Consider the following 21,948-nt stretch of genomic DNA (forward strand, 5'->3'; position numbering starts at 1 on the left):
GGTTATTTTCACTGGTATGGTTGTTTTCTTTGATTCAAAGAGACCAAGGTTTAATTGAGGTGTATATCATTAAGAGAGTCCAATACAAATAGGAAGGATTTAGTTTCCTCAGAAAAGGAGACCAAATTCAGAAGACATTGAATTAAAGGAACTGACGGAAAGTCAAGTAAAGTGTTAAGGGAAGATTACCTGGAAGGAAGTAGGGATATGTAACTCACATGCTGAAAGGATGAAAGGAAGAAATTCTTCTCACATGCCTGGATATGTAATTGAAGAAACGTGGATCAAGTACTGAAGACTGAAATAGACTGGCAGCTCTTTGTAGACCAGCATGAATGTGATGGAATGAATGGCCTCCTTGGTGTTGTAAATTTTCTACAATTCTATAATTTTTTAAAAAACTATTGGAAAAATGGTCAGACAAATTTTACTTTTCGCAATACAGGTTGAGGGATAAATACCGATGAGATCACAGACTGAAGATCTCTTTTAAGTATTGTATACGCCTCTCTTACATTCACTGAAGTGTGCAAATGGAGACCTCCTTTGTAATCCAATCTGAAAATCTCCATCTCTGATAATGACAAACAAGAGAAAATCTGCAGATGCTGGAAATCCAGGCAACTTACAAAATGCTGGAGGAACTCAGCAGGCCAGGCAGCATCTATGGAAAAGAGAAAACTGTTGATGTTTTGGGCCGAGACCCTTTATCTGATAAAGGGTCTTAACCAAAACTTTGACTATTTACTGTTTTCCACAGATGCTGCCTGGCCTGCTGAGTTCCTCCAGCATTTTTTGTGTGCTGCTTATCTCTGATAATGAGGTACCTTTCCTGTTCTGGAATGAAGTTTTGTTCTAAACACAGTGGTGTTTCCAACAATACTGCCTCTGTCCCATGTGTGGGTGGGAGTATTAGCTCACAGGGTGTGTGTGAAGCATCCAGTGCAGTAGTGTAGTTGTGCTTGTGGTCAGTGCATGCTGTATGCCACTATTGCCGTTGGCTAGCCTCCTTAATAGAGGGTGAAAAGAGGAGCCGAGTGTGTAAGCCTCCTCATGCCAGTACAGAGCCTCTCCACCACCAAGACTCCTGCAGTGCCTCCTCAGGGCCACACACAGAAACTGGGTATCTTACAGTCCCAGGCTAAACTACAGGGGATCTCGAAGCAGCAGTGGGCCCCAGAGACGTGGCGTGCAGGCCCACCACTGTGTGGACATGCCCTGGCGCCGGTCAACCACTGTCCCAGCTATGGGAAGATAGTCCCACTGCCTTGTGGTAAGTCTGTTGAGACAAGGCTAAGGGAGCACACCCCGACAGAAAAGCAATGCGCTGGTGGCGCGCGATAGGCAGGCCTTACCAGGCAAAGGACCCGGCAGCCTCCTGCAACCAAGATGTGGGACCTGTTGTCCTGGGATCACCCTTGCCATCGGGATTTACCTCGTCATGGTGAAGGTAGTGCTACTGGGGATAGCACACCCCTTTTGGCACTTTAAAATCTTCCTTGCGCAGGTCTCCACCTCTGACCACGGTGAACAATACCTGGACCTCACATATGATTGAAGTCTGATGGCGATGGGGCGTCTGGCAACGGCAGCATGTACGAATGGACTGGGAGCTCCTGGTCAGAACCCTGCACGGCAGCGGCACAGGGTATTTGGTTGCTAGCAGCTGGGACTGAGTGGCAGCTGTTTTCGGCAGACCCCTGTGCAACTGAGCAGCCCAATTTAGGGACCGCACTGCTCACCCCAATTGGGGAAGGGCCTAGAAAAGGTGGCCTAAAAATTGCCGATTCAATCACTCACCTATTGGGTTATTCCACTACTGTGGTCGAAATAAGAAACAATACAACCTAAAACTGGCAACATGGAATGTAAGGACTCTCCTGGACTCGTATGGCATCTCTGACAGACCCCACTAGAGAAAAGCCTTAATTGTTGCTGAGCTGAGGCGCTACAACATCTGACATTGCTGCCCTGCATGAGACCAGGCTCCTAGATGAAGGCTCTTCAACACAGGAAGGGATGGGTTACACCTTCTTCTGGAAAGGTTTCCCCCCAGGTGGACAACATCTCCACAGAGTAGGCTTGGCCATCAAGAACACCTTTCTACCAAGTCTTACAGAAACACCTGAAAGACTAATGACCCTCTGTATGCCCCTGGCAAAGAAACGTTATGCCAAGCTTCTCAGTGCCTATGCACAAACTTTGCCATCTGAGAATGAGGCCAAGGAAGGCTTTTATCAGACATTGGATGAAGCTCTTTGCCGGATCCCTAGGATAAGATCCTTTTGCTTGGGGGCTTCAACGCTAGGGTGGTACAGAACAACAGGACATGGAGTGGAGTGCTAGGTAGGCATGGTATTGGCAAGGTGAATGCAAATGGCATGAGGCTACTTACTCTTTGTTCTGAGCATAACTTTACCATAACCAATACCACCTTCCAGCAGAAGGCAAAATATAAGACCTCGTGGATGCACCCTCGCTTTAAACATTGGCACATGATCCACTTCATCATTGTGAGACGTAGTGACATCAAGGATGTTCTTGTCACCTGTGCCATGAGAGGTGCAGAGTGCTGGAATGACCACCGCATGATTGTGGCCAAGCTCTATATGAAAGTGCACCCCTGTTGCGGCTGCAAAAACCCAATAAAAAGCGGCTAAATTGCAACCACCTGAGAAACACAGAAGCAAGAAGTGAGTTTCGATGCATCCTAGCTGAGAAACTAAGGGAGCTGGAACCTTGTCTGAGCTCAGAAAATACCATGGAACAACAGTGGACCTATATCAGCTCTGCGCTCTATGAGACAGCAGCCCAATCCATCGGCCATAAGAGCAGGAACCACCAAGACTGGTTTGACAATAACTCAGACACCAACCACAACTTGCTTAATGACATGCACAAAGCACAACAGGCGACTTTAGACAACCCGTCATCCACCAGCATCAGGCAGCATTGGCAGCAGCTCGGAGGAAAGTGCAAAAGGCAATTCGGGCCATACAAAATGAGTGGTGGACTGAAAAGACACATGAAATCCAGTCCTTTGTCAATAATAATGACATGCATAATTTTTACAATGCTGTCAAAACCATCTACAGCCCAATAAATTGATGCGTTGCTCCCCTGAAAACAGCAGATGGTCTAACACTTCTGAAGAATCAGAATACCATTCTGCTGAGGTGGGCTGAGCATTTTCATACCCCGCTTAATCAGGACTCTGACGCAGACCCCACAATCCTGGATGACCTGCCTGAACTTCCTCCTATCCACGATCTCAGTTTACCGCCAACCTCCTAGGAGGCTACCTCAGCTGTCCGTTCCTTTAAGAACAAGTCCCCTGGCACTGACAATATCCCTGCTGAGTTACTGAAGAACGGAGGGTACATGTGTATGCACACCCTCTACCAGTACATCACCAAGGCCTGGACTGATGAGAACATCCCACAGCAATGGAGAAATGTAAACATCATTGTTATTTATAAGAACAAGGGTGTCAAGGCCACCTGCGGCAATAGTAGGGGCATATCACTCCTTTCTGTTGCTGGAAAAGTCCTGGCTAAGGTGATGCTTTAGAAACTCATTAGCAACATCACCGAGTCAATGCTGCATGAATCGCAATATGGATTTAGGAAGAACAGGAACACAATCCACATGATCTTCACAGCCTGGCAGCCTCAGGAAAAGTGCTGGGAGCAAAATCAGGACCTGTTTATGGTCTTTGTTGACCTCTCCAAAGCACTCAACACTGTGCAAAAAGAGCTCTTATGGGATGTCGTCCTTAGGTTTGGCTGTCCCAATAAATTTGTCAACATCCTTCGCCAGTTCCACGATGGGTTGACTGCTCGGGTGACCATAAGAGGACAAGAGTCCGAGCCCTTCCTTGTACGCACAGGGGTGAGGCAGGGATGTGTACTAGCGCCAGTGCTCTTCAACATCTTCCTCTTGTGTATGTGACGACAAACTAAATTATCAGGAGATTGATGCTAATGAGAGAGAGATAAGGGAGACAATGGAGAAACGTTCAAAATGTTAATGAGAGAGGAGAGAGAGATAACAGAAAAGAAACACAATTCAGAATATTGACAGACCAGTTGCTTTGAACCTGAACTGTTTGAAGTTTGATGGACAGGCGATACCCCAGCAGGGGGATAAAAAGAACAGGTTCGCTAAGGCACGACACACACCATGAGATAACGAGACCCTTGGAAACAGCGGTGCGCCCCCACAAGTGGTGGGAGTTTGGAGGTCCGGTTCGCGGGAACCGACCATAGGCTCACAGGGTGTAAAGGTACGATCGGTGGGAACCTGGTGCATGTGTCTGCCCTTGCCTGGGTGCCGGGTTCACCATGGAAGAACAGTCGTATTCGGAACGGAGGGGTCACAGTCGGTGACCACAGCGGGTTAGAAGACATAAAAGGGTCCGCCCAAAACCACCTGTGAACATCAAAGGTCTGCCTGAATCAAATTTGCATCTCTCTCTCTCTCTCTCTCCCCCCAACAGCACAATAGCGATTACTGCGAACTGCACTAAGCTGAACTGAACTCTGCATCACTTAAGACTGATCATTTTACCCCTAGACTGCAATAGAGCTTGGTCGATTCCTATTACCCTAGTTCTGTGTCCATGTGTGTTTTATCATTGCTAGCCTGTTGCATTTATATCCTTACGATTAGAGTACTGTGTACTTATTTCTTTAATAAAACTTTATTAGTTTCTAGTAATCCAGACTCCAACTAGTGGTCCATTTCTGCTGGTTTGGCAACCCAGTTACAGCGTACGTAACATGTGTTACCAAGCTTCTCCACAACGAGATTGAAGACAGCAGTGGTGTGACAGTGGATGTCAGATTAGATGGAAACCTCTTTGACATCAGGAGGCTACACACAACCACCAAACTCCGTAGAGAGCGGGTCCTGGAGCTGCAGTATGCAGACGACTGTGCTCTCGTGGCCCATACTCTGTAGGATCTTCAGACTGTCTTTGCTGTGGCAGTCAGAGCGTACAGCAGGATGGGGCTGACTATCAATACCACCAAGACAGAAGTGGTTTGCCAATGGAGTACCAGTGTCCCACCAACTCTACCTGCCTTCACTGTTGGTGATGAAAAGCTGTCAATAGTGCCATCCTTCAAATATCTGGGGAGCATTCTCTCTGAGGATAGCGGCATTAACAACGACATACAGAGCCGCATTAAACAGGCATCAGCTGCCTTTGGGAGACCTCAGCATACAGTCTTTCAGAACAGGAGCCTTCGTCCCTCCACAAAGGTCGCCGTATATCAAGTGGTTTTCAGCCATCACATCAAGTCCTTGGAGCGCTTCCATATAAGCTGGCTCCAGCGCATTCTGGGAATAACCTGGCATGAGCGGGTGCCTCACACTGAAATACTTGTAAAGACCAACTGCGGAAGTATTGAGGCCATGATCACCCAGCGTCAGCTGCAGTGACTGGGGCACGTGATAAGGATGCCCCCATGTTGGCTAACCCGCAGAGTGTTATACGGCCAGCTACATCATGGTTGACGCTCAGCCGGAAGGCTGAAGAAGCGCTATAAGGATCAGATGAAGAATGCATTAAGCTGAGGATCTGGAGGAGGTTGCTGCTGACCGTACCACTTGGCGACAGCTGTGTAGGGATGGGGTTCATATTCTGGAGATGGAAAGAACAACCAGAAGACAGCAGAAGAGAGCCAGGAGAAATGCAGCTATGGTTGCCACCACTACCACCACAACACATACATGTCCCACCTGCATTAGAGCTTGTGGGTCCAGGATAGGATTGTATAGTCATGAAAGGTCTCACCGTTAAAGGAGTGGACGTCATCATCGGATTTTGATGGACAACCGAAGAGCCTCTGTCCCAGATGAGCTAAATTTTTTTCACTCTTGGTTCGAATTCACCAACACTGAGCCCCTGAGGAGAGCTGCCAAAAAGACCTGCACCTTGGTCATCTCTGAGGCTGAAGAATGCAGGTGTTTCCAACGAGTGGACAGTTGCAAGGCCGCATCCCAGAGAGGGTACTCAGAGTGTGCGCGGCACAACTGGCAGGTGTGTTTACCGATGTTGTTAATCCCTCCCTCTCCCAGAGTAGAGTGCCCTCCTGCTTCAAAACACCCACTGTTGTTCCTGTACCTAAAAGGACCAAGGTAACGTGTCGGAATGGCTGGTATCCTGCTGTGCTCACCTCAATAATAAGCAAACACTTTGAAAGGCTGGTCAAGGACTACATATACAGCATGCTGCCATCCATACTGGACCCCCTACAATTTGCCTATTGATAGATGACATAATAGCCACAACCCTACACACCATCCTTACACATCTGGTGAAGAAGAAAGCTTATGTGAGAATGCTGTTCTTGGACTACATTTCAGCTTTCAACACCATAATTCCCAACAGGCTCAACAAGTAGCGCAGAGACCTTGGCCTTCACTCTGCCTTGTGTAGCGTGATCCTGGTCTTCCTGTCAGATTGCCAGCAGGTGGTAAGAGTGCACTGCCCCTCTGACCCTCAACCCAGGTGCCCCTCAGGGCTGTGTCCTAAGCCACCTCCTTTACTCTCTGTATATCCATGACTGTGTTGCCACCCAAAGCTCCAATCTGCTAATTAAATTTGCTGAAGATACTACATTGATTGGCCTAATCTCAAATAATAACAAGGCAGCCTACAGAGAAGTTATCACCCTGACACAGTGGTGTTAAGAAAACAACCTCTTCCTCAACGTTGCAAAAACAAAGGAGCTGGTTGTGGACTACAGGAGGAATGGAGACAGACTAACCCCTATTGACATCAATGGATCTGGGGTTGAGCCGGTGAACAGCTTTAAGTTCCTCAGAATACATATCACCAAGGATCTCGTATGGCACATCACTAAGGATCTCACATAATCTGTACATACTGGCTGTGTGGTTGAAAAATGCACAACAGCGCCTCTTTCACCTCAGATGGTTGAACAAGTTTGGTATGAGCCCCTAAATCCTAAGAACTTTCTACAGAGGCACAATTGAGAGCATCCTGACTGGCTGCATCACTGCCTGGTAAGGGAACTGTACTTCCCTCATTTGCAGGACTCTGCAGAAAGTGGTACAGACAGCCCAGTGTAGATGTGAACCTCCCACTATTCAAGACATTTACAAAGACAGGTGTGTAAAAAGGGCCCGAAGAATCATTGGGGACCCAAGTCACCACAACCACAAACTGTTCCAGCTGCTACCATCTGGGAAATGGCACCACAGCAAAAAAGCCAGGACCAACAGGCTCCGGGACAGCTTCTTCCACCAGGCCATCAGACTGATTAATTCAGGCTGATACAATTGTATTTCTATGTTATAGTGACTATCTTGTTGTACATATTATATATTATAAATTGCACATTGCGCATTTAGACAGAGATGTAACAAAGATTTTTACTCATCATGTATACGAAGGATGTAAGTAATAAAGTTAATTCATTTCAAGTCTCTGATTTGGTCCCTGTTCTCAGGTTCTTGACAACAGGTGGCTGAAAACCTTAACAGTAATCACAGAATTGGGCAGAAAATAAAGCATAGTGTATTATAGAAAATGGATGCAAATATAAGAAAGATTGTACAAAGTTCAATGGAATACTTTGTCATATTGGCTGGACAAAGTAGATTGACTAAAATAGTTTGAAATACAAAATGATTGATTGTTTACAAAGTAGCTCCTAGATCAACAAGTTTGATGTTCTTTTCAAAATAGAAGCTTCTCCCATTAACATCTATAACAGAGAGATGCACTAGGAAAACATAAACACAGAGATGTGATAAATAGTGAAGGCTGTGCTGCCAAGAGGTAATTCAATGCAAGAAACTGAATAGAGGCATAATGAGAAATGGAAGTGAGGCCTGACACAAATTCTGTTCAAATGTATAATGCTACTGGGTTATGCTGAGAGCTCTATAGAATTTTTGTGCATTTTTGAAATGAGGCATCCACCTTGACATGTTAAAAACAAACAGATAACGAATCTGGTGTATTGCATTCAATGCTCATGATATGTTCTCTTCCACATTGGGAAAACCTGCTATAGATTGGGAGACTGCCTTGGGTCAGCAGAATGTACTTAGAACTCCTGTTGCCTTGCATTTTGAATCTATGTCCTACTCACTCTTGCAATACAATTATACGATATATTAATTGTACATGGTAATCTATCACATTAATATATAAATTTATCAATGAATAACATTGTGTCTTCTGTCTGGGTGTATTGCAGCCAATGCTAAATTCTACAAATTTGGGTTACGTGCTTTCCTTTTCTGTGTCAGAAGTGGCCATATCATTTGAAAATTATCTATCTGTGATATTGGCTCTGTTCCTCTCTCTCCAAAGGCACAGCTTCAACTGCAAGGCACATCCTAAAGCCATACATTTGCAAAGCTTACATTCCATTATGAATGTTCATTAACTGCCCTCACTTCACTGCTTTTGTTCATTTTCTCCCTAATTGTCCTAAGACTGGGTGATCTATAAAACTCACCTTCATGACCATTTCAGTCACACTCAGAAATATACTCTCATCCACCACAACACCACACCCACCTTCTCTCCCCACCAACATGATTTCTCTGCAACCTTATGTTCTCTTCGCCACAGTTCTGATGGAGACTCTTCAACATAAAATGTTAATTCTGTTTCTCATTCCACAGACGATTGCTGAGTAATTTCAGTATTTTTCCTTCTTTTAAATTTCAGATTACCATATCTGCATTTTTTTGATGTTCTTGAACAAACTGGAGTCATAGAAAAGTAGAGCACAAAAACAGGCCCATTGACCCGTCTAGTCTGCGTCAAACCATTTAAACTGCCTACTTCCATTGACCTGCCCTGGATCCACAAGTGAATGTATTTTTAGATCTGTTTATGTACAACCAGTCAAGGTTCAAAGGTAAACTTAGAATAGAAGATTCTCAGAACAAGTTTGATCCTTTAATGAATTTCATATTAAGTTTGATAATTACTTTACCAGCTGAAGGGAGGGAAAATGAGTACACCATATTATTGAAGGACATATGATTGTAAATGTTTAACCTTACCTGTTTCAGTGCTTTTTTGGTATGCTGCTGAGTAGAAGATATCAGCTTGTTTTGTGCAATTGTTGTTGAAGAACTTGTATTATGTAGAGAAGAACTCTCATCAGGCACATGTTTTTTCTCTGGACAAACTGGAAAGTAGATGGAAAATGTCTACTGATTAGTCTGTAAATGTTCTTTCTGGTAACAAACAAACAAAATCTATGATTTTAAATTTACTGAAAAGGAGCAAACAATGCTTAAGCAGTTTTGTCGATCTGGAGACCTGCTTGCTAAACATGGCCATGCACGTACAGAAGGTCATTCCCGATATCCTCATAGCATACATCAGTCTGCTAATGGTTCCACCAACATTGAATACTACCATACTCAAAGCACCTCTCAACAACCAACACTACTATTTCAGGGTGACACTGTTGAAAATAATTTTACAGACAATAATCCTACCTTTTCAATTCTATGGCTGTCATCTCCTGACACACTTGCAATGAATTTGTCATCTTTCATGGTCATCCTGTCTCTCAGCTCGCTTTCATATCCAAAGTCCTGGAGCTTTTCATTATTTACATCTTTATACCAATCTCTCCAAAAAAATCTGAGCTTCAATCATTCTAGTTTGCTCATAAGTAGCACTTCAGTAACTTTGGTGAATTTCATGAATGGCATCCTCTGATTTGGACGTGAAACTAAAGGCACAAGATTTTTAATTTTCTGAAAAACATGAATAACATTTCTACCCCAGACACAGATAACCAAAGTTAAATTAATAACTTTGATAAAAATGAATTGTAATCTCTGGGCAGGCTATGAAAACTTGAAATTCAGAACAAGATCAGCAGAATTGTATCATACAGAATGAATGAATATTTAAAATAAAAAGGCCATCACTTTTTGTATTAACAACTGTGTGAACACCAATAATATTGTTTCCTTTTGGTCACCTAACAAAAATTTGCATGATTCAGTCATGTGCATATGAGATAGACATCATTGTACGATCAAACTTCATCCTAAGATTGTCTAATATGCTTGACACATTTCTTCCTTCGTACTAGTGAAATTGACAATGTCTAACCTTCTTACACAAATCCTCAATACTATGTTGCTCCTATGATACAGGAGAACCCACTGTAATTACCCCGAAGAGAGAGTTTTCTTCTTGATTATCAACTGCTCCAATTAATAATAAAAACAGGAAATGTTGGGAATATTCAGCAGGTCAGGCTGCATTTGTGGGAGAGAAACAGACAAAACAGAGATAAAGTCTCAGTGATGTCTTCCCACAGATGTGGCTTGGCCTGCTAAACATTCCCAGAATTTTCTGTTTTTATTTCAGGTTTTCAGCATCAGGTTTTCAGGTTTTGGATTTTCCGGATGAAAGAAGGATGTAGAGAAAATGAATACAGAGAGGAGAAAGAGGAAGAAATACAAAGCAGACAGTTATAAAGTAGACAACAGGAATTCTGCAGATGCTGGAAATTCAAGCAACACACACAAAAGTTGCTGGTAAACGCAGCAGGTCAGGCAGCATCTCTAGGAAGAGGTACAGTTGTCCTGACGAAGGGGCTCGGCCTGAAACGTCAACTGTACCTCTTCCTAGAGATGCTGCCTGACCTGCTGCGTTTACCAGCAACTTTTGTGTGTGTTAGTTATAAAGTAGATACCTCTCTGCATGCTTTATTGCAGTTCATCTCATCTGCCTAGTTTCATCTGGCAAACTTTCAACATCTGAAGCTATACATCACTCAGTAAATCCCTCAGTGGAGTGTTCTTGATTCATACTGATGATTAAGGTAAAAAAAAAAGGAAAGGTATGTCGCATCCGGAGTTTCTCCGGTTAGTGGATGATTTCCCTCCACGCCTCTCTGACGTAGTGAGGAATCATGTACGAGGCAAGTTACAGCAGTGGTTTGCCATTACATTCTGCTGGGTGAGTTTCCAAAGAGATCACCAGCTCGTAACCCAGCACGGATGGAAAGCGTGCAGGGGAGCCCGCTGGCTGAATTCGAACCCGGGACCTTTCGTCCCGTAGTCCGACGCTGATGCCACTATGCCACCAGCCGGGTCATGATTAAGGTACTAACATTAAATGGTTATTTTTATACCTAGGAGACCACATGCAACTACATTTTGATTGACATCTATTCTACATCTAATGAAAATACATTGTATTAGAGACTACACTGGCAGGCGGGAGTAACTATGACTCTCTTAACACAAAAACTTGGTTCCTGCTGCCAAGGTTATGATGAGTTTGGTTGCTATGTAGCTGTGGTGTCTTTCCGGGTTCTGCATCACAGTGAGCCGCACTTCTCCGTTGGTCCTGCCAGTAACACCTACCAAGGGTGGCCAAGTCGGCTTGAAAGAACTCTGGAACGTAATGGTGGTGGCCGCACGTAAGATCTCTCGCAAACCTGGCTGTTGATGTGGGCTGAGTGTCCTGCATGTGTCACAGCAACCCGGATGGGTTGATAACCAGGCAAAGAACAACCCCTCAGATGTGCTTGCAGCGGCCATCTGTGTAAGAGCGAAGGCTGCACAGGTACCGGTGTCCAGACAACACCAATGACATGATGGAAAATAACATTGGCAGGTGCCACATTATATTACACTGATGGAAATTCATATTTATCTTATTGGTTGTGATCTTTTTAATGTCCTAAGGAGATGAATAACAATATATAAATGCAAGCTCCCCTCAGGGTTATGTTACATACCTTGTATTGCGTAACAGAATAAGGAACAGAATGTATGAATTTTAATATAATGAAATACTGAACTTGCTTCACAGTAATGTTATCAAACAATACTTCAATACTCTCACAGAGATATTGGACCAAAGTTCTAAATTCAAAGTAAATTTATTATGAAAGTAAATATGTTACCAAATACAACCCCTTGATTTATTTTCTTGCAAGCCTACCCAATAAATCCATAACCATTTTCATACCATAACCAGATAATCATTTTTAGCCAGAGTTGGGTTTTGGGAGAAAATACCATTTGTATTCACCACAAATGAAAACACGACTTGGTGGAGTGATTAAAGTGAACACAAATCACCCTTATCCACACTTATAAATGCAAACACTAAGAACAGAACTTCTCTAACTCTTCCTCCACTACACTGATTACTGCATTAGTGCTGCTTCATGCACCCATGCTGAGCTTGTCAATTTTACCTTTAACTTCCACCCTCCCTTTAAATTCATTAGGTCCATCTCTGACACCTCCTTCCCTTTTCTTGATCTCGCTAGCTCTGTCTCTGGAGACAAACTGTCAACCAGCATCTTTTATAAACCTACTGATTCCCATGATTACACCTCTTCCTATCTTATCTCCTGTAAAAATGCTACTCCCTTTTCTCAGTTGCTTCGCCTCTGCCACATCCGTTCCCAGGTTGGGGCTTTCCATTCTAGGACATCTGAGATGTCCTTCTTCAAATAGTGTTTCCCTTTCTCCACTATTGATGCTACCCTCACCTGCATCTCCTCTATTTCCCAAACATCCATGCTCACCCCATCTTCCTGACGTCTTAACAGTGAAAGAGCTCCTCTTGTCCTTACCTACCCACCCCATCAGCCTTTGCATCCAACACATAATCTCCTTCAACTTCCACCATCTCCAAAGAGATCCTACCACAAAACATATCTTTACCTCTCCTCTTCTCTCTGCTTTTTGTAGGGATCACTCCCTCCATGATTCCTTCATCCATTTGTCCCTCCCGACTAATCTTCCTCTTGGCACTTATTCTTGCAAGTGTACAAAGTGCTACAACTACCCATACACTCCTCCCTCACCTCCATTCAGGGCGCTGAACTGTCCTTCCAAGTGAGGCAACATTTCGCCTGCAAATCTGTTGAGGTCGTCCATTGTGTCCGGTGCTCCCGATGCAGCCTCTTCTACATTGGGGGTTGGCTTTGTCAAGCACCTCCACTCTATCCGCAACAAGCAAAACTTTCCAGTAGCTAAACATTTTAATTCTGAGACCCATTCCTGTTCCAACTTGTTGGTACATGGCCTCTTTTTGTTCCAAGAGGAGGCCACTCTCAGGGTGGAGGAGCAGCATCTTATATTCTATCTGGGTAGCCTCCAACCTGCTGACATGAACATCAATTTCTCCTTCCAGTTAAAAAAAAAATTGTCCCTCCCCTCTTCCTCTATTTCTCCACTCTGACCTTGTATCTTTTCTCACCTGCCTACCACTTCCCCCTGGTGCCCCTCCTCCTTCCCTTTCTCCTATCAGATTCCTTCTTCTCCACCTTTCCCACCCACCTGGCTTCACCTATTACTTCTTCCTCTCCCTCACCTTTTATTGAGATATCTTCCCCCTTCCTTTTCAGTCCTGTGGAAGAGTCTCAGCCCAAACAGTCACCTGTTTATTCATTTCCATGGACGCTCCCTGACCTGCTGAGTTTTGTGTATGTTGGTTGGATTTCCAGCATCTTTATTTTGTGAGTACAGTCACCAAGAATTAAAAACATTGAAACTACTATTTAAATTATACAAATTACTTAAAATAGTGACCTGCACTCACTTTCTACAACAGGTACATTCAACATCTCATTCCAGACAACAGGAATTCTGCAGATGCTGGACATTCAAGCAACACACATAAAAGTTGCTGGTGAACGCAGCAGGCCAGGCAGCATCTCTAGGAAGAGGTGCAGTCGACGTTTCAGGCCGAGTCCCTTCGTCAGGACTAACTGAAGGAAGAGTGAGTAAGAGATTTGAAAGTTGGAGGGGGAGGAGGAGATCCAAAATGATAGGAGAAGACAGGAGGGGGAGGGATGGAGCCAAGAGCTGTGAGAGTCAGTAGGCTTATAGTAGACATCAGTGGATAAGAGTCAGTAGGCTTATAGTAGACATCAGTGGGTAAGAATCAGTAGGCTTATAGTAGACATCAGTGGATAAGAGTCAGTAGGCTTATAGTAGACATACTGACTCTCACAGCTATCTGGACTATTCCTCTTCTCACCCTGTCTCTTGCAAAAACGCCATCCCCTTCTCGCAATTCCTCCGTCTCCGCCGCATCTGCTCTCAGGATGAGGCTTTTCATTCTAGGACGAGGGAGATGTCTTCTTTTTAAAGAAAGGGGCTTCCCTTCCTCCACTATCAACTCTGCTCTTAAACGTATCTCCCCCATTTCACGTACATCTGCTCTCACTCCATCCTCCCGCCACCCCACTAGGAATAGGGTTCCCCTGGTCCTCACCTACCACCCCACCAGCCTCCAGGTCCAACATATTATTCTCCGTAACTTCCACCACCTCCAACGGGATCCCACCACTAAGCACATCTTTCCCTCCCCCACTCTCTCTGCATTCCGCAGGGATCGCTCCCTACGCAACTCCCTTGTCCATTCGTCCCCCCCATCCCTCCCCACTGATCTCCCTCCTGGCACTTATCCGTGTAAGCGGAACAAGTGCTACACATGCCCTTACACTTCCTCCCTTACCACCATTCAGGGCCCCAAACAGTCCTTCCAGGTGAGGCAACACTTCACCTGTGAGTCGGCTGGGGTGATATACTGCGTCCGGTGCTTCCGATGTGGCCTTTTATATATTGGCGAGACCCGACGCAGACTGGGAGACCGCTTTGCTGAACACCTACGCTCTGTCCGCCAGAGGAAGCAGGATCTCCCAGTGGCCACACATTTAAATTCCACATCCCATTCCCATTCTGACATGTCTATCCACGGCCTCCTCTACTGTAAAGATGAAGCCACACTCAGGTTGGAGGAACAACACCTTATATACCGTCTGGGTAGCCTCCAACCTGATGGCATGAACATCGACTTCTCTAACTTCCGCTAATGCCCCACCTCCCCCTCGTATCCCATCTGTTACTTATTTTTATACACACATTCTTTCTCTCACTCTCCTTTTTCTCCCTCTGTCCCTCTGAATATACCCCTTGCCCATCCTCTGGGTCCCCCCCCCCCGCCCCATCTTTCTTCCCAGACCTCCTGTCCCATGATCCTCTCCCTCTCGTATCCTTTTTGCCTATCACCTGTCCAGCTCTTGGCTTCATCCCTCCCCCTCCTGTCTTCTCCTATCATTTTGGATCTCCCCCTTCCCCTCCAACTTTCGAATCTCTTACTCACTCTTCCTTCAGTTAGTCCTGACGAAGGGTCTCGGCCTGAAACGTCGACTGCACCTCTTCCTAGAGATGCTGCCTGGCCTGCTGCGTTCACCAGCAACTTTTATGTATCTCATTCCAGAATTTTAATTAGCCTGAGTGCTGGTAATTAGGCCATTTTTACTGTTACCCTGTTGTGGGAACCATGTCTGTCAGTATTCTATTTGTGCTGTACGTTCTCACTCTTTGTTAAGGTAATTTGTCAAGTAGGTTTGGGTGATGGGCAGCGTTGGGTAACGATTAGAATAAATTAATATAGTCACCTGTTCACTTGCTTGATGGCATAGAGAGGGGGTGAGTAGGGACCGCATATTTTTCACTGACCACTTGTTTGAATTTGATCCAATTACATTCGTCTTTGACTATTCATCCTTGTTTGAATTTGATTTAATTATGCTCGTTTCATTTTACACGAATTATGGAAGAGTCGAATGATTTTATTGTTGGCTTTTAATAGAGGATTAAGCATATTTTTAAAACTTGGAACTCAGTGAGTTGGAAGAGCATCATACAATGCAATACTTCCTCACTTAGCCTCTCAGTGTCTTTTAGTTTGTTTTCAAGTAATCACAACGTTTTGCCAAGGAAATTTTTTTAAAACCAAATAAATACCAGTTTATGACAAAGCCATCAGCACGGACTATTTTGCACAATGTTTCACGTTCTGGATGAAGAGGTTTGCTTGGACCCATTGGCAGAAAAGGAATTCCAACACAAAGGAATGCAAAGAAAGGTGAGTTGGTTATCAGAAATAACTACCATTGCAACACTAAGCAACACGAGCAGCTGAAGTGGTAGGTCTACCTATGGCTTTGTGTTGATTCACGCTGTGTACTTGTGGGTTGAACACAGTTTGAGAGGTCAGTGCTGCCTGTCCATTGGGGACAACTGTTCGATCATGGGGTGTTTGCTTGATGGTCTGCTGTTCGGTTTAATTGAAGTGCTCACGGCCCTGGTTTATTTTGTGGTTTGTGAAGTTTTTGAGTGCCAAAAATTGCCCCGGTTGCTGACATTTGAATTGAATGCTGCTTATTTGGTTTGGTTGATGCGCTGCGGATGCACATATTGTTTGTTTGTTACCTGTGTTGATTGAACAGAATACTGCCAAGACAGGCCTCACATTCCAACAGATGATGTTTCTCAAGTTCCAATGCATGTTAAACACTGGATATAACAGCTGACATACACAATGATGTAATACTAACTTACAGTGTGTCAGATGTTGAAAGCAGAAGGACTAGCTTATGGAGTTTTGCTGCAGGAAGAAAATCTTCTGTATCAACTACCTTCTCTGCATGCATTAAAACAGAGGCTGATTTAGCTGCGCTAATGGCACGTCAATGATTATTGAAAGACAAACATGCACTGGAAGAGCAAGAGAAAGTTACAGAAAAGGGGGCAACAGTTTAAGTTGGAGAAAGAAATTGCTGCATGTATGCCTGAAGGTAGTGTGCCAAGGGTTTCAAGTCTGTTGGCTGCTGGAAGTGTTGCAACAGGACAGTCCAACAGCATGAATTCCTATACTGAAAAGGCAAAAAGAAAAAGAAAAACACCAAATGTTAATGCTGATTTATTCATTCTTCAAGTCTTTGGGAAACATGAGCAAAACACCCAAGAGATAGCTCAGGGTGTTTACTCTCAGCCTGCACTATTGAGGCATTCTGAACCTATGTCACATTTAACAGCTCAAAGTGCTCCTGGGCACATTCACTGACAGCGTGGAAACACTCTTCTTTCAGACAATAGAGACAACAGTATTTTTGATATTATGAGAAAGCAAAATGAAATAGCAACCTTATCAACACAACAAAAATGCCTTTCACCTTTGCCTAAAAGAGAGATTCCCATGTTCGACGGTGATCCACTGCAGTATCATGCATTCACAGAGGCCTTTGAAAACAGTGTGAAAGCAAGACTGACAGCTATAGAGACAGCCCTTATATCCTTGAACAGTACACCAGGGGTCACCCTAGGGAACATGTTAGAAGTTGCTAGCATGATGATGCTAAGACAGAATATATCAAGGGTAAGGCTTTACTACAGGAATATTTTGATAACGAACAAAAATTGCACCACCGACATGAAAAGAGCTCTTTCATAGGTATCCATCAAATCTGAAGAGGTGAAAGCTCTTCAAACTTACAGTCTTTTTCTTAAAGGCTGTTGCAGTGCCATGGAAGAAGTGCATGCCTGCCAATATGTTGAATGTTATAAATAAACTGCCCTATAAGCTTAGGGATAGATGGGGAATGCTAGCCTGTGAAAGGTACAACCATAGGGCTACTGTCATTGACATTGTTAATTTTATTGATCGGTAATTAAGACATGTGATTAGGAAAGAGGAGTTAGAATGCACGGTAATTACGGGAAAGATTGAAGGGAAGAAAGCAAAAGGAAGGCAAAGACAAATGATGATGGAAACAGCAGCCAAAGAACTGGAAATTAGTACCAATGAATTGATCCACGTGACCCAAGACAGGAGTGTGTGGGCCATGGCAGTCAAAGCTCATACTGGGCATGGCACCTAATGATGATGATGAATTCAGATTGCAACACCCGGTGTTTGGGAATATACTGGATGGTGCATCACTTTTTGTTCCTCTCCACGCCTTGCAGCGTATCGGATGGCAACCTTGCCATTTCTTCAGCACTTTGTTTGCTTTTTTTTTACAAGGCCGAGTTGCTAGCTCAACACTCAACCTAACATGGATGGAAAGCATGCAAGGAGCCAGCCAGATTTGAACCCGGGACAACTCACCTCAAAGGCTGGTACAGCTGCCACTATATTACCGGCCGGCTGCTCCATCTCTGGCAAGAAGCAAATGTGCGAACAAAACTAAGTCACAATTTCGTTTCAGAGCTAGATGAAGCAGTTTTGCCACCATGTGACCACTGTGGGAAGTAAAGCTAAAACTGAACCTGGAACTAAAGGAAAGGAAATGGTCTCATCAGCAAAAGGGTTGTCTGTTCTGTGGAGAGGGCAGGTCTTGGATTTATGCTCTCAGCTGGAGGAAAGGGCTCATAGAAAGAGAAGATCATCATCTTCTGAAAGGAAATTAGTACCTGCTTTGGCTGTTTGTGTACAGGACACATCGGCAAAGATTGCAGGAAGTGTCTTTTATGCAAGGTATGCAGTTTCAAGCATTCCAACGTACTTCATCTCCACTCCAAGGAAAGGAGAACAAAAATCAGAACAATCTGTGAAAGACTGAGACATAGCAGTGGCCAGAGACATAGCGATTATAACTGACATTTCAATAATAAACTCTGCCATCTTCATCAAGGATGATGCCTTGCATGTTTAGTCCAGTGGTATTTATACCCCCATAGTCCGTCCCTCTTGATTGTTTACAATTGAATTCCAGTTCTTACTTAGAGTGAGACCTTTGTCTTTGTTAAAAGACAGTGATTACTTATGCTTATGTGTGGGCACGTGGCCAAGTGGTTAAGGCATTGGACTAGCTACCTGAAGGCCGTGAGTTCGAGCCCCAGCCGAGGCAACGTGTTGTGTCCTTGAGCAAGGCACTTAATCACACATTGCTCTGCCACGACACTGGTGCCAAGCTGTATGGGTCCTAATGCCCTTCCCTTGGACAACATTGGTGTCGTGGATAGGGGAGACTTGCAGCATGGGCAACTGCTGGTCTTCCATACAACCTTGCCCTGGAGAGTAAAGACTTTCCAGGCGCAGATCCATGGTCTCGCAAGACTAACTTTCTGCACTGTGGGCCTAATGAACAAGTTCAACCTCACAGGAGAAAGGACACACATTCTCTTACACACCGTGGGTCAAGAGAAGGTCATGAGTAGCTACATTGTTTCAGGATTGGCTTAGATGGTGAAACTTATTGTGAACTATCTAACATTTATACACAGGAAAATATGCCAGTCCAAGGAGGGAATATTCCATGACAGAGGGATTTCCAGGAATGGACTCAGCTGAAATATGTCCATTTGCCAGTGATAGATTCAGAAATTGAGTTGCTGATAAGGACAAATGTGCCTAAAGCATTGGGGTCATTGCAAGTGATTCAAAGTGTGAATAATGAACCCTATGCAATTAGGACAATGTTGGGTTGGACTGTGAATGGACCACCGAAGGGAGGCAATGGTGATGGAAGAGACTGCACAGCCAGAGCTGACAGGTAACAGGATCTCAGCTTTGAACTTGGATGAACTATGGCAGCAGCAGTTTTAAGTCAGATTTTCCTGAATGCAGTAAGGACGAACAGCCTAGTTTGTCAAGAGAAGACTACAAATTCTGCAAAACTAGTGGATGACCACTACCAGATTAATTTACCTTTGAGAAAGAAGGAGGTTTAAGAGGAATTTGTTATTTCACACTGACTACACAGTTTTCATGAAGGATGTCATCGCCAAAGGTTATGTCGAGAGAGTGCCACAGAAAGTCTGGAACGCAGTAATGGGGAAGTCTGGTATATTCTACACTAGTGGTCACCAACCTTTTTAAGCCCAAGATCCCCTACCTCGGCCTTAGTGAAAGGCAAGATCGACCTACTAAATCATTTAGTCACACGCATGCACACCGGGCAGAAAAGATTGGAAGTAAAACTCCGCAATCCGGAAACAACCTCTCTTTACAAATGGATTTCGGTAGCAGGAGTACTGCTATGTTACCATTATCTTAATCAGTATTACTTATTTTTATAATGCTCACATTACAATACCTTTAATTCTATGCTTCATTATTTAATTTTATTTCAACACGAAAAATAAATGAATAAAAATTGACTGTTGCACTCAGTGTGATGTCTGGGGCTGAATACTTTCTGCTGGTTTCCTGAAATTTAGCTCATAACTACAGACAGCCAGTCTGAGACAGTCTGTGAGGTGTCTATCAGTAAGACAGCTCCTGTACTTAGATTTCATAATTTTCATCTGTTGCAGCACAGCGTCCTCGCAAACCTCCTGACCGACTGAATATCTGAATGGACAATTTCCTTTGTTAGACTGAATGTTGAATCTGCCATGTTTTTCAGGTGTTTTGTATTGGTAAGCTGTACTGAGACACTAGTATAAGTTTCAGAGGTACGCAAGATAACGACACCACTGTTTTTTGTTTCCCAGTTACTTACATTTGGGGAATGTTGGAATTTAAAGGTGGAGAAGTGTTGTAATGTGAGCATTATAAAGATAAGTTAATACAAATTAGGATAATGGTAATATAGCAATACTCCCACTAAGCAGCTATGGAAAACTGTTTGTAAAGAGAGGTTGCTTCCTGGTTGCGGGATTTTACTTCCGGTCTTTTCTACCGCGGTGCATGGCGGGGGAGCTATACACACGTGCGCACTGGGCAGAAAGAACAGAACTAAAATCCCACAACCCGCAAACAATCTCTCTTTACAAACAGCTTTCAGTAGCGGGAGTTTTGGTATATTACCATTATCCTAATTAGTATTATTTATTTTTATAATGCTCACATTACAAGAGTACTCGTGTATTTATTTATTTTTCTTTTTTGTTGGGATCTACTGGGAAAGTCCCAAAGATCGGCCAGTTGATCGCGATCGACCGGTTGGTGACCACTATTCTACACCATGGTGTTTACCACTCCAGAGAAAAGAAGCTGTTGCGTTTGCCTGTGGAGTGACCTTTCAGGGAACATTACTTAGTGTTCAGTTCTTACAGGGATCAGATCTTTCTAGCTCACTGATTGAAATTATAACCAGATTCAGAAATGAACCAGTGGTGATCATGGCAGATATTGAATCAATGCTTCATCAGGTAAAAGTACCAGCAGATGATACAGATCTGCTGAGGTTTCTCTGGTGGCCTACATCTCTTTGGAGCAACTTTATCACCAAGCATGCCAAATTTGCCCTTAGGAAATGCGCAGAATACAATGTGTTGATAATGTGTGAATATTTATCCTTGAAGATTTTGTGTTTCCTATTTTGTAATATTTAGCTGTAATTATTATTGAATTATAATAATTAGGAGCCATATAACTATTTATTGTCTGTTTGTATTGTGTTTGTCTTGTGAATACTCACTCTGGGTAAAGATAATTTGTCAAGTGGGTTTGGGTGGCTGTTAAAATAAACAAATATAGTCACCTACATCAAAGTTGCTGGTGAACACAGCAGGCCAGGCAGCATCTCTAGGAAGAGGTACAGTCAACGTTTCAGGCAGAGCCCCTTCGTCAGGACTAACTGAAGGAAGAGCTAGTAAGAGATTTGAAAGTGGGAGGGGGAGGGGGAGATCCAAAATGATAGGAGAAGACAGGAGGGGGAGGGCTGGAGCCAAGAGCTGGACAGGTGATTGGCAAAAGGGATATGGGAGGATCATGGGACAGGAGGCCCAGGGAGAAGGGGGGGGGAACCCAGAGGATGGGCAAGGGGTATAGTCAGAGGGACAGAGGGAGAAAAAGTAGAGTGAGAGAAAGAATGTGTGTATATAAATAATGGATGGGGTACCAGGGGAGGTGGGGCATTAGCGGAAGTTAGAGAAGTCAATGTTCATGCCATCAGGTTGGAGGCGCCTGTTCACCTGTTATAGTTAAATATAGTCACCTGTTCAGCTTCTTGGCGGCATTAGAGGGGAGTGAGTAAGGATCGCCTATTTTTCATTGACCGCTTGTCCTTATTTGGATTTGATCCAATTATGTTCATCTTTGACCGCTTGTCCTTGTTTGAATTTGATTCAATTATGCTCGCTTTGTTTGTTTTGTTTTACATGAATTATGGAAAAGTCAAGTGATTTTATTGTTAGTTTGTAATAAAGGATTAA

General features: G+C 43.8%; 1 protein-coding gene across 1 annotated transcript in view; it reads right to left on the reverse strand.

Annotated features, from left to right (window-relative positions):
• Nucleotides 1-21,948, reverse strand: part of LOC140188238 (putative Polycomb group protein ASXL3) — a 296,730-nt gene that overhangs the window by 170,791 nt on the left and 103,991 nt on the right. Inside the window, exon 5 of the mRNA XM_072244355.1 lies at nt 9,058-9,185. Within this exon, the coding sequence (XP_072100456.1) occupies nt 9,058-9,185 (128 nt within the window). The remainder of the gene's footprint in view (nt 1-9,057; nt 9,186-21,948) is intronic.

Source organism: Mobula birostris, chromosome 1, assembly GCF_030028105.1.
Source record: "Mobula birostris isolate sMobBir1 chromosome 1, sMobBir1.hap1, whole genome shotgun sequence".
Classification (NCBI taxonomy): Eukaryota; Metazoa; Chordata; class Chondrichthyes; order Myliobatiformes; family Myliobatidae; genus Mobula; species Mobula birostris.